Here is a 12703-nt window from a genome sequence, read left to right on the forward strand (position 1 = left end):
CAGTAACCAATGGCGGGAGTACCGGCCATTCTAGGTAGTCCTGGCGGGGCGGGGGAGGGGCAGACAGTGACACGATGCCACGGGGTGTGTGCCGGGACTCTCATACAGGATGTAGCGACAAACAAGACCTTTGGTCCAGTTTCACCACCCCAAACCGATCCCCGTGTTGTCCGGCCCCCTGCTGGTGTCCCTGCCCCCAGTCCCTCCCCGCACGGTGTATCCCCACACCTCCCCCGGCTCCTCATCCTGCAGGATCTCCCTGAGCTGTCCGTGTCCCGCCACCATGCCCTCCTTCTCCGTCCGTGTCCTGGGGTAAGTGCGGGGGACGGGGAGCTGAGGGGAGGGCAACAAGTGACCCCAGGGTGAAGGTCAGACAGTGCCCATAGAACAGCTATAGGAAGGGTGACATTCAGGGGGCACATGCCTGCCTGGGGGAGGGGTGGCGATGGCAGACCTCTTATTGTTATATATATATATATAATATATATATATTATATATGTGTGTGTGTATGATCAGCACAGGCTCACTAATATATGATGTGTATGATCAGTACAGGCTCACTAATGTATGATGTGTATGATCAGTACAGGCTCACTAGTGTATGATCAGCACAGGCTCACTAGTGTATGATGTGTATGATCAGCACAGGCTCACTAATATATGATGTGTATGATCAGCACAAGTTTACTAGTGTATGATGTGGATGATCAGCACAGGCTCACTAGTGTATGATCAGCACAGGCTCACTAGTGTATGATGTGTATGATCAGCACAGGCTCACTAATATATGATGTGTATGATCAGCACAAGTTTACTAGTGTATGATGTGTATGATCAGCACAGGCTCACTAGTGTATGATGTGTATGATCAGTACAGGCTCACTAGTGTATGATGTGTATGATCAGTACAGGCTCACTAGTGTATGATGTGTATGATCAGCACAGGCTCACTAGTGTATGATGTGTATGATCAGCACAAGTTCACTAGTGTATGAATGGTGCATGATCAGTACAGGATCAGTAATATGTTGCATGCATGATCAGCACACCATCAGTAATATGAATAGTAAATGACCTAGACGGGTTTATTAATACGTTCAGTACAGGATCAGTAATATGAGCAGCATATGACCTGGACAGGTTTATTAATATGATCAGAACAGGATCAGCAGTAAATCAGGACAGGCTCAGTGATATATGATCAGGACAGGATCAATAATATGTGATCAGGACAAGTTTATTGCTGTATGATTGGTTCCTTATCTGGGCATGTTTGGCTACAGTATTTGGGATACGATATAACTGATGTGCAGCAATAGGACAGAGTTTGTACAGCATAGGAGTTATAGATGATATTGCATCACCCCCCCACCCGCTGTACTCCATGTGATCAGACCCGGACCGGACTGGGGAAAGCCTATGGAAAAAAAACTGGCAGAATGCTGAGCAATAGTATCATCCATGTAACAATGATAGGCTGTAATAAGAAGGATGGCAGAAGCAGCATCCAGGGTGGCACAAAGGCTGAGACCTTCTGTAGGATAGAAAAGGTTACAAACATTACAAATAATATTCCGTAGGATAGAAAAGGTTACAAATATTACCACTAACTCATCATGGAAAAGTTACATTTAGCATTATACATGCTTGGTCTGGAAGCAGATGTTGGCTGCCAGCACTCCTTGTTGTTGCTGTAGGTCAGGGGTAGGGAACCTTGGCCCACTAGCTATTGCAAAACTACAACTCCCATCATGCATACAGCTTAAGCTATAGCTTTGGCTGTCCAAGTATGATGGGAGTTGTAGTTTTGCAACAGCTGGAGGGCCAAGGTTCCCTGCAGGTGGATGCAGGGTCCATGTCTGCACCCACTGTACTTGGGGAGGCCCTTGCAGAATAGGAAAACATACATCCCTACTGTCATGTGTTATCCCCAGACACACATAGGCATGTATCTGGAGGAACGCCTGAGCCCATACTGTGCTTTGGCTGGGTTCACACTGCGTTTTTTTGCAGTACCTTTTTCATCTGTTTTTTGTTTGTTTTTTTGCAACTGATGTACGTGTTTGCATCCGTTTTGCGTTTTGATCCGTTTTTCTATTGATTTCCATTATAAAAAATTGAGTACGGGCAACTCCTTGAAGTGAGCGGGGGCATACTTTGGGAAAGTGGCGCAGAGTTTTGCAGAAACAGCTTGGCTTGCACAAACTTTGCACCTTTTTTTTTGCAAGTACACCTGGTACAGGGTTGATTTATAACTACTATCCCTCCCCCCTTATGTTTTTGGCTAGTATGTGATGACAGATAACTCTGGCCTCCTTAGTAATGTATATAGGCCATATTGAATACTGACTTATTGTTAGATGGAGCTACAGTAGGTAAATGCTAAATACATGTTTATCCTGTGTTACTGCATATCTTGTCCATGACCTTAGCACTTTGTACGTGCTGTTTATCAAGTGCTGGAGTCAAAGGTTGCCGAGGTGGAGGAATGTAATTGCAGAGTTTAGCAAAACAAGATGTATAGTGAATCCAACTTGGATGACTCAGGTTTTTTTTTTTTTTTTAGTAAATAGCCAGAAATGTTTAACCATTTACACCGCCTGTAGTTGAATAACATCATTCAGTGATAGTAATGCACCCTGTGTGAGTGTCTTACAGAGAGGTGGGTGTGGCCACCAGTATAAGGTGTAGGGGCTTTCCCAACACAATAGAGATCAGGTGGGAAAGAAAAGCACTGCTGGACCCCTTTGTTCTGGGAAAGATAAGCCGCAGCCAGAGCAGTCTTAACCCTTGCCATAGAGAACACATGAACACTTGGCCATACCAAATGTTTCTGTGTATGGGGAGATTGTCAGGAGAGATAACAATTGTTTAGCTGGCAGTTATTGAAGGTGTATGGCCACCTTTAAGGAGCATTCTCAGCTGGCAACTACTGTGTTCCCCTAGAAAATAAGACAGGGTCTTATATTAATGCTTGCTCCCAAAGATGCGCTAGGTCTTATTTTTTAAGATATGTGTTATTTTTCCATGAAGAAGAATTCACATGTCACATGCACAGCAGGAACAGAGTGTATGGTATGGCGGCTTCCAGCCACCAGGGGGAGCTCACCACAGCACACTCGTGCAGCTCAGCAGGGACTGCGTATGGTATGGAGACAGATGACGGGATAATGGCAGATTGTGTGCAACTTTACATCTGGCGGTAGGGGACAATGGGGATGGCAGCATGCGATGAGCCTCTTGATGCCTTTTACAAGTGATGGTTGCTAAACGGAACATTGGGGTTGGCGCCAGGTGACGGTCTTCATGTCCTGCATGCAGCTGCTCTGCAACTGACAGTGAAGGCAGGGGACAACGGCGGTGAGCTAAAAAGAATCACAGCTGCATGCCCTGGCGGGCATGCTTCCAAACAAAAGTTTTGCTAGGTCTTCCTTTTTGGGGGAGGCCTTATATTTAGCAATTCAGCAAAAACTCTGCTAGGTCTAATTTTCAGGGGATGTCTTATTTGCGGGGAAGACCCATTAAACACCCCAAACCCTGGACTCTCACAAAGGATGGCATAGAGTTTTCTCTCCTCCCCCGCTCCAGTAACCTGACACTTTTCCAGGTTTCACAACCCAAAGACAAAAGCCCCCCCCCCCCCCCTCCACCAAAATGCTTCCTAGTTATCACTGTGTCAAGAACCAGCTTCTTCATAGATGCTCTGCAACAATAGCTCAACTGCGATATAGAAAAGGATTACAACCCTCAGATAGTAACTGCAATGTCAGGAAAGATAGAATACATGTTTATTCATATATAGTCAACCATTCCCACTGTTGCCTGCAGAGCGGACATTGATGGGTTTTTGGGTGTGCATTATTATTTATAGTTTTGCATTCTTAGCGTGCGTTCACACGTACAGGATCTGCAGCAGATTTGATGGCTCAGATTTGAAGCTGCAGATTTGCTTAAACTTAAAATCAGCTCCATCAAATCTGCTGCAGATTAAGAATAAGAATAATACGTGTATTGCGGATTAACTGCGGATTTCGTTCGTGAAACTCCCGGCGGATCCGCCCATGTGAATTTATCCTAAATCTGGAAATGGTTGTAAGTAGTGTCTTTCTTAATCTTTGCACAGGCCATGCTCCCGGGCTGTTAGAGCATGGGTACAGTCACAGCAGGTAAGCAGCCGCCAGGCACACGCTCTACGTGTCCTAAGTGGGCAGATAGAGCGACTTCCCCCTGCCGTCCGGGAGTTTGTGATAAGAGGAGCTGAACTGTGCGACCCCCAGAATATCCATATATGTGATGGCACTCCTGAGGAAAATGACACCATCCTGACTGTATTGCAACAAGAGGGAATGATAAAGAAACTGAACAAGTACCAAAACTGGTAAGTAAGATGTTGTACAAACTATGATTTTAATTTCCCATGGTCTCTACCTCTCCCCCTATCTTCCTCTCATCCGCACCCACACCTTGCAGCAAGACTACTCTCTCTCTAACTCACACACCATCTTTTTAGGCCAAAAACAGTTGCTCTTTGATAATGATGGCCATTAAAAATTATCATGATCATTATTTACGGCCATCATTATGAATAACGGACGTATTTTGGCTATTTCGACTTTGTGGCAACATAGGTTAAAAGGAGTACTCTGGGTTTTTTTTATATTCGCTCGGTGACCTCCCTGGCTTCTGCAGCAGTATCTTACCCAATCCATCCTGCTGCGTGGCGGCTTCCAGAACCAGTTGTCATGACGTTGCAGGCCCGCCCAGCCAATCAGCAGCTGGGGCAGGACATTGCTGCAGCCGCTCTTTGGTGGACAGGCCTGCAACATCACGACAACTGGTTCTGGAAGCCGCCACGCAGCAGGATGGATTGGGTAAGATACTGCGGAAGCCAGGGAGGTAAGTGTGCATTATTATTTTTAAATAACCCATCCCTGGGCATATATCAGAAAAGGCCCTTACCCAGAGTAGCCCTTTGAGGTTTTGCTGTACTGTGCTGCCTGTACACATATCCTAGTTTAGTGCACATTTTCCATTCTTGCATGCCCTAGCCACCTCTTCTTAGTTTTTCTATTTCTCATCTGTCCTCCAGCTGGTTGGCTAGAACTGACCCAAAGGATGTTGCTCGAGTTGAGAGCAAGACAGTCATAGTAACAACGAACAAGCGGGACACTGTTCCAATTCCTGCGGAGGGAGCAAGTGGGCAGCTGGGTAACTGGATGTCCCCTGGAGACTTTGAAAGAGCTAAGAATGACCGATTCCCTGGTTGCATGAAAGGTTTGTAAGATGCTATCAACCTTACATTGTATTTCTGATTTTAGTTTAGTCTCCAGTCATAATGTGCATTCATTGTTACAAAGCTTATTTTTATCATACATAGGAGGAAATTTATCAGGGTGTCCATTGCAACCAATCACAGCTCAGTTTTTATATTACCGAAGCAATATGAGATTGATTGATTGCTGTAGGCAACAAAGAGAATCTTACTATAAGACAACTTGATAAATCTTTGCTATAGAGTTTGGATGAAAATAAATACTTTATTAACGGGTCATGGCTTGGTTTGCTCCTCTTTTTCTAGGTCGTACAATGTATGTATTACCATTCAGCATGGGCCCAGTTGGCTCCCCCCTGTCTAAATATGGGGTTCAGCTCACAGATTCCCCATATGTAGTCGCCAGTATGCGTATCATGACACGTATGGGCACGCCAGTCTTGGACGCGATAGGAGATGGTGAATTTGTGAAATGTCTGCACTCTGTGGGGCAACCACTCCCCCTGAAGGGTAAGAACGTTCTCGGGTATTCATTATTTCACCTTGCAGTATACAGATACAGTAACTAACCAGATCCGTCTCTGTCTTCTCTACAGCACCCCTAGTGAACTCCTGGCCCTGCAACCCTGAAAAAACTATCATTGCCCACGTTCCTGATAACCGTGAAATTGTATCTTTTGGCAGTGGATATGGAGGGAATTCTCTCTTGGGAAAAAAATGCTTCGCTCTACGCATAGCCTCCCGAATTGCCAAGGATGAGGGCTGGTTGGCTGAGCACATGCTGGTGAGAGAGGAGCTTTTGGCCCCTTGTAGACTCTCTCCTGCACTAGACCCTCTCTCTTCTGTTTCCTGAGCCATCTTTTTTCTGCTGTTTGTACATTCTCCTGTTATGGGGTTTCTTTCCCATATTAGATTTTGGGTATCACAAACCCTGCTGGACGTAAAAGATACATTGCTGCTGCCTTCCCGAGTGCCTGCGGAAAAACAAATCTTGCAATGATGCAGCCAGCGCTGCCTGGTTGGAAAGTACAATGCGTGGGAGATGACATTGCCTGGATGAAATTTGATAGTCAAGGTTTGTAACCCATGATTGAGAAATGAAGCAACATAGTGGCAGCAGTGAAGGCTGCAGGTTTCCCTAATACCTCAGCAGTAAGCAACCACTTAAGCATTAATAATAGATTTGCACCAGATTGATAGCATTAGGGTGTGTTTTATGCGTTTTGGTTTTGCGATGCAGTTATGAAGCCATATCTAGACATGGATCATAATGGGAGAGATATAAAAGTTTAAAGCGTAACTGTCATTTCAGGGTCATTTTTCTGAAAACATTAAATATCAACAGTACAAGCGATTTTAAGAAACTTTGTAATAGGTTTTATGTACTAAAAGAGTTTCCTTCTGGACTGAAAAAGCAATCCCCTAGCCTCCCCCCTCACTGCAGAAGCAGCAGGATTTCTGTCTCCATTATGTGGCTATGGAGAGGGGAGGGGCTGTTAGGAGTGACTGAGCACGGAGGATTTCTGCACAGCACAACACCCTGCAATCTTCTCTCAGTAAGTTCATAGATAAGCACTGACCTTTCTGACACCTGAATTTAGCGTTTTAGGTGCCCAGAGAGTCTACAAACAGCTGACCTTCATGTCACCTCTTCCTGCTCCCTCATCTCCCTCAGCCCCTCCCCCCTTCATAGGCTTAGGCTACGTTCACACAGAGCAAAAGGGGCGGATTACGCGAGAAAATTTTTCCGCCTGAAATCAACTGACGCTGAATTCCGAGCAGAATGTAAGCAGAATCCCTGCGTATTCCGCTAGGAAAGTGTTCAGCTCTTAATCAGCTCTTGACAAATTCAGCGCGGAATACTCGAGGAATACTTCAGCGCTGAAATTCAGCCAGTATTTGGCGAGTAAACTAGACTATACCAGAATATATACTAGAATCCTCCTCCCCCCCTTTTTTCCCCATTCCCGCGCTGATTCAGCGCGTAATTTCCGCTTGTATTCCGCACTGAAACTGAAAATCAGAGCCCCATTGGTTTGTATAGGCTTCCGCTAGCGGAAGAATGAACATGTTAATTCTTCTGGCGGAAAGCGGATTAGTTCAGTGCGGAAATTCCACCGTGTGAACTGCAGAGCAGAATTTCCATTCAACACAATGGAAATTATCTCTGCACCTATTTTAACGGCTGATTCAGTGTAGAAATTCAGCTGCTTTTGCTCTGTGTGAACGAGCCCTTACAATAGAGAGAGCAGAACCCGTCTTCACTGGCTTCTCTGTAATGAAGACGTGTTTGCCTGATAATGCACAGATAAGAAGTCAGGGGGGGAGGCTGGGAGATTGCTTCTTGAGTACAGAAGGAGGCTTTTTTTGGCTGATGAAACCTATTACAGAGTTTCTTAAAATCGCTTATACTACTGATTTCTGCAATAAAAAAAAAAATGATAGTTACGCTTTAAAGACACAATATAAAAGACATACTACTTTGCTTTCTTGAATCCAATTCTGGTTTTAGCTTCAAGATTACATCACAAAACCCGTCACAAAACCTGACATTTTTCATTTTCTTGGGACTTCCTCTTTAAATCCTTTCTTTTTCCTTATAGGACGTCTTCGGGCTATTAATCCAGAAAATGGCTTCTTTGGTGTTGCTCCTGGAACCTCAGTAAAAACAAATCCCAATGCGCTGCATACAGTGGAAAAGAACACCATCTTCACCAATGTGGCAGAGACCAGTGATGGAGGTGTGTACTGGGAAGGACTGGATCAGGAGCTCCCACCTGGTGTGACTGTCACATCTTGGCTAGGAAAGCCTTGGCAGAAAGGTGAGATAAATGTACTATTTCGACTTATGTATCCCTTTTTTGACCCTTCTAGTTTGTGTAAAAAATGTTTCTCTCTATAGGAAATAAAGAGCCAAGTGCACATCCAAATTCACGATTCTGTGCCCCTGCTGCTCAGTGCCCTATTATGGATGAGGATTGGGAGTCACCAGAGGGTGTTCCCATAGATGCTATTATCTTTGGTGGTAGAAGGCCGGAGGGTAAGTCATATGCTTTGTGTTGTTGTATTTGACTCTTTGTTTCCACCTTGATCAGGATCCCATTAATATTGGGGTACAGAATAAAAATAGGCATAATTGCTTAATGTATTTCAGTGCCAATCTCCCTTTATCAGAATTGTCTTTTATCAGAAGTGGTCATGCTTCTGCAGTATGCAATCTACCTATTGTAGAGCCTGAGTTAGGTTATCTACCACCACTAGCTTACAGGTTTTCTAACAGGACAGATTTGGCACTTAGCTTCGAATTCTTATATATAATACATATATATTGGTTGTCCGGAGGGTAAGAGATACACACAAGCGCTGGTCATGACAGGGGAAGTGACAAGAACACTGAAGCACAAACCTAATAGGGTGAATTTTGCAAGTATATGTTAAGGTCATTAAGTGAAAACCCTGTGGACCATGCATTAAAGCTAGTATACACATTAGACATTACCAGGCCTTGGTTTATCCCTTGTCATTACATTGACTTATAGGGCCACTTAATATGGTGGTTTTGGTGGTTTCCCAACAGGAGCTGCCCCCTGGCTGGGTCCTTCCCGGAGGGATATCTGGCTAGTCCTGTGTTTTGAGACTCTTCAATGAGGCTCCACAGGCTCTTATTTGCATACACATTAGACATGTGTCAGCCTGAAATTTGGCAGGACAGGCCAACCATTTAATGTGTATGGTGGCCTCCCTTCTTCTACTCAACAGATGTCAGGTATTACCTTTCCCCCTCTCTCCATTGAGAACACATGAATGTTCCACCAAGAAAGCATGTGTATGGGATGATTATGAAAGCCGAGCAAGCGTTTCACTGACACCTATCTTATATGTATGGCTTCCTAAAGATTTTGTAGTTCCCACTCCGGAGACCACCGCTGCTCTGTGATTTTTTTTTTTTGTGTAGAATTTGGCTAAGTTTCACTGTTCTATATAAAAGTTTATGACTGCTACAGTCAAATAAACAGGTCTCTTGTATAGATGCCATTGTTTAGAGTAATCATATTGATGCATTTTTCTAGGGGTACCTTTGGTCTATGAAAGCTTCAACTGGAACCATGGGGTGTTTGTTGGGGCTGCCATGAAGTCGGAGGCTACTGCAGCTGCAGAACACAAAGGTGAGTGTAGAACCCAAACATCATCTTGGTAAATTTATTCTAATGCTATAATTTCATATTCCATTCCATTCCATTTGTTGTACTTACATTATTTACTAAGTTATTATAGTTCTCTATTGTACTAGAAATTCTGTTTTTGTTGTGTTGTTTATATGTATAATTTGTCACCTGTGTATCCCATAGGCAAAGTCATCATGCATGATCCTTTTGCTATGAGACCTTTCTTTGGCTATAATTTCGGACATTACCTTTCTCACTGGCTGAGCCTGCAGAACAGACCTGGACTACGTCTTCCCAAAATATTCCATGTCAACTGGTTCAGAAAAGACGACAAAGGGCAATTCTTATGGCCAGGCTTTGGGGAGAATTCCAGGGTACTAGATTGGATCTTCCGTAGAGTAGAAGGAGAGGAGAGTGCTCGAAAGACACCTATCGGCTATCTTCCTGCTGAGGGGGCATTAAATCTAGAAGGGCTAGGTGGAGTTGACACAAATCAGCTGTTTTCCCTCCCCAAAGGATTTTGGGAACAAGAAGTGCAAGAGGTGGGAAAATACCTGACAGAGCAGGTGACTGATGACTTGCCTCCACAAATTCTGCAGGAGCTTAATGGTCTGGAGAGCAGGGTAAAACAGATGTGAAGAGGTAGTGTACAAGAGAAGAATGGAAAAGCCATAAAAGAGGTATGCTCTTCCAGATTTATGGAGAATAAGTGCCTTATTTCACACTTCGATCACTTCAAGAAACATGACCTGACGTGGAGCATATAACAAACTAGAAACTTGAGCAAAGAGTGAAAAGAAGAACATATTTTTGCATATATTAAGCCAAAACATTCAGCCTACCAAGCCAAATGCATAGATGTGTTACAGTGCTGTCCATCCCAATGCACCAAGTTTTATTGGAAGTGACCTCAGGAATTCTTTATGTTGATTTTTTTAGCCTGTCCATCTTTTTGTTTATTTTTTAATGCAAGTAAAGTTGTTTTTCATTTTTCTCTTTGTTGTCTTTTATTTATCCACCCTTAAAACCTCAAGGTTTTATATTGGTCAGTGTCACGAACACGTGCGCCAACCTGCGCCGGCCCTGACAAGGGGGAGGGGAATCCTAACCACACCAGGCGGAAAGGATCTAAAACAAGGACCAAAAGGGGGGGAGAAGGACAAGACAAGGGAATCAAAGGAACTTGGGGCTCTGGACTCCCCTGGGTTGCACTAGCCCTACAGGTCGATTCACCTCACGCACTCACGCTTTACGCCCTGCTGCCGGGCCGTAACTCGAGCGTAAATCGCCACCTGCCGCCTTCCGCACACCCAGACACCAGACACCCACTTGGCCACGAACACTGCCTGCTCGTTGGCCAACACAAACACGACACTTCGCAGTATCTGGACCCACCAGTCGCTGTCATACACGTGACCCACTGACCGCAGCCAGACACACATCCACGAAGCACGCACACAGAACTTTGCTATGTTGGGACCCACCGGCTGTCGTCATACACGTAACCTTCCAGCCGCTGCCAGACACCCAAACACAACATACATACACAACTTTGCTGCCACCACCCTATTACCTTACTGGGGAGACAGGGAACCCCAAGAGTGTTCCACTCGCAAGCAGACACACCCACACGGTAGAGTAAGCCACCCGGTCATACACTATACGGTCACACACCGCACATGCACTCTTCCTGGAGCTAACTAGGTTCGTTTAGGCTACAAGACAAACCATCAAACTTTTAGGTTTAATGCATTAAAATGGACAGTACTTGGTTACAAAAAGATGGTTACAAAAAGACATACAGACACTGCAAACAAAGAAAACAAAAAGGATAAAATAAGAAAGTTCTAATACTTAGCACAGGATGCGTTGTATAGGTTCTTCCTTCCCAGGGGATATGGGCTTAGAAAGTGGTGCACAAACCAATTCGATTGGATCCCCAACTTTGTGACCATGACATGTTCCCTAGGTCTCACTTTTATGTAAGACCTGAAAGGGTTGGGCTGAGGGCGTCACCTGACATCTGTAACTCAGCCCCTTTGGGCAGAGCTTCAGCTGCCCCCCTCAAGGGAACACACTTGGACATATCAAAAAGAGATACTTTCCCAGGCACCATATCAATGGTACGGGCCCCAGCCCTTGTTCATAATTTATATCTCGTCATCCTGATTCCTGGCATATCAAACATCATATGCCTCGGACACTCAGAAGGTGAGATACCCCTTATGGCAGGGGTGGGGAACCTTTTCCATGTCGAGGGCCAGTCGGGCATTTATAAAATCATTCGAGGGCCGCATACCGTGCGCGGCAGTTAGTAGCGGGGGTTTGCAGCACCCAGGGCAAGGCAAGGTATTGTTCGCCTAGTGCCCCTGCTATTGTAGTTAACCCCCAGCCATGTCCCTGGTAGCCTAGTTAACCCCCCCCAGCCATGTCCCTGGTAGCCTAGTTAACCCCCATCAGGCATGTCCCTGGTAGCCTAGTTAACCCCCATCAGGCATGTCCCTGGTAGCCTAGTTAACCCCCATCAGTCATGCCCCTGGTAGCCTAGTTAACCCCCATCAGTCATGTCCCTGGTGGACTAGTTAACCCCCATCAGTCATGTCCCTGGTAGCCTAGTTAACCCCCATCAGGCATGTCCCTGGTAGCCTAGTTAACCCCCATCAGTCATGCCCCTGGTAGCCTAGTTAACCCCCATCAGTCATGTCCCTGGTGGACTAGTTAACCCCCATCAGTCATGTCCCTGGTAGCCTAGTTAACCCGCATCAGTCTTGTCCCTGGTGGACTAGTTAACCCCCATCAGGCATGTCCCTGGTAGCCTAGTTAACCCCCATCAGGCGTGTCCCTGGTAGCCTAGTAAACCCCCATCAGTCTTGTCCCTGGTAGCCTAGTTACCCCCCATCAGGCATGTCCCTGGTAGCCTAGTTAACCCCCATCAGGCATGTCCCTGGTGGCCTAGTTAACCCCCATCAGGCATGTCCCTGGTAGCCTAATTAACCCACATCAGTCATGTCCCTGGTAGCCTAGTTAACCCCCCATCAGGCCTGTCCCTGGTAGCCTAGTTAACCCCCATTAGTCATGTCCCTGGTGGCCTAGTTAACCCCCAACAGTCATGTCCCTGGTGGCCTAGCTAACCCCCATCAGGCCTGTCCCTGGTGGACCAGTTAACCCCCATCAGGCATGTCCCTGGTAGTCTAGTTAACCCACATCAGTCATGTCCCTGGTAGCCTAGTTAACCCTCATCAGGCATGTCCCTGGTGGCCTATT

The 12703-nt window shown here is 45.6% G+C and overlaps 1 protein-coding gene across 1 annotated transcript; it reads left to right on the top strand.

Moving 5' to 3' along the window:
- The first annotated feature begins 203 nt into the window (after positions 1–203).
- On the top strand, positions 204–10432 carry PCK2 (phosphoenolpyruvate carboxykinase 2, mitochondrial). The gene is made up of 10 exons (XM_069961655.1): positions 204–312; positions 4125–4379; positions 5091–5275; positions 5580–5783; positions 5870–6057; positions 6186–6348; positions 7877–8095; positions 8176–8313; positions 9344–9439; positions 9623–10432. Exons 1-10 carry the CDS (start codon positions 284–286, stop codon positions 10075–10077), a joined length of 1932 nt encoding a protein of 643 aa, XP_069817756.1. The 5' UTR covers positions 204–283; the 3' UTR covers positions 10078–10432.
- The last annotated feature ends 2271 nt before the right edge of the window (positions 10433–12703 follow it).

The sequence above is a fragment of the Dendropsophus ebraccatus genome, chromosome 3 (genome assembly GCF_027789765.1).
Source record: "Dendropsophus ebraccatus isolate aDenEbr1 chromosome 3, aDenEbr1.pat, whole genome shotgun sequence".
Lineage (NCBI taxonomy): Eukaryota > Metazoa > Chordata > Amphibia > Anura > Hylidae > Dendropsophus > Dendropsophus ebraccatus.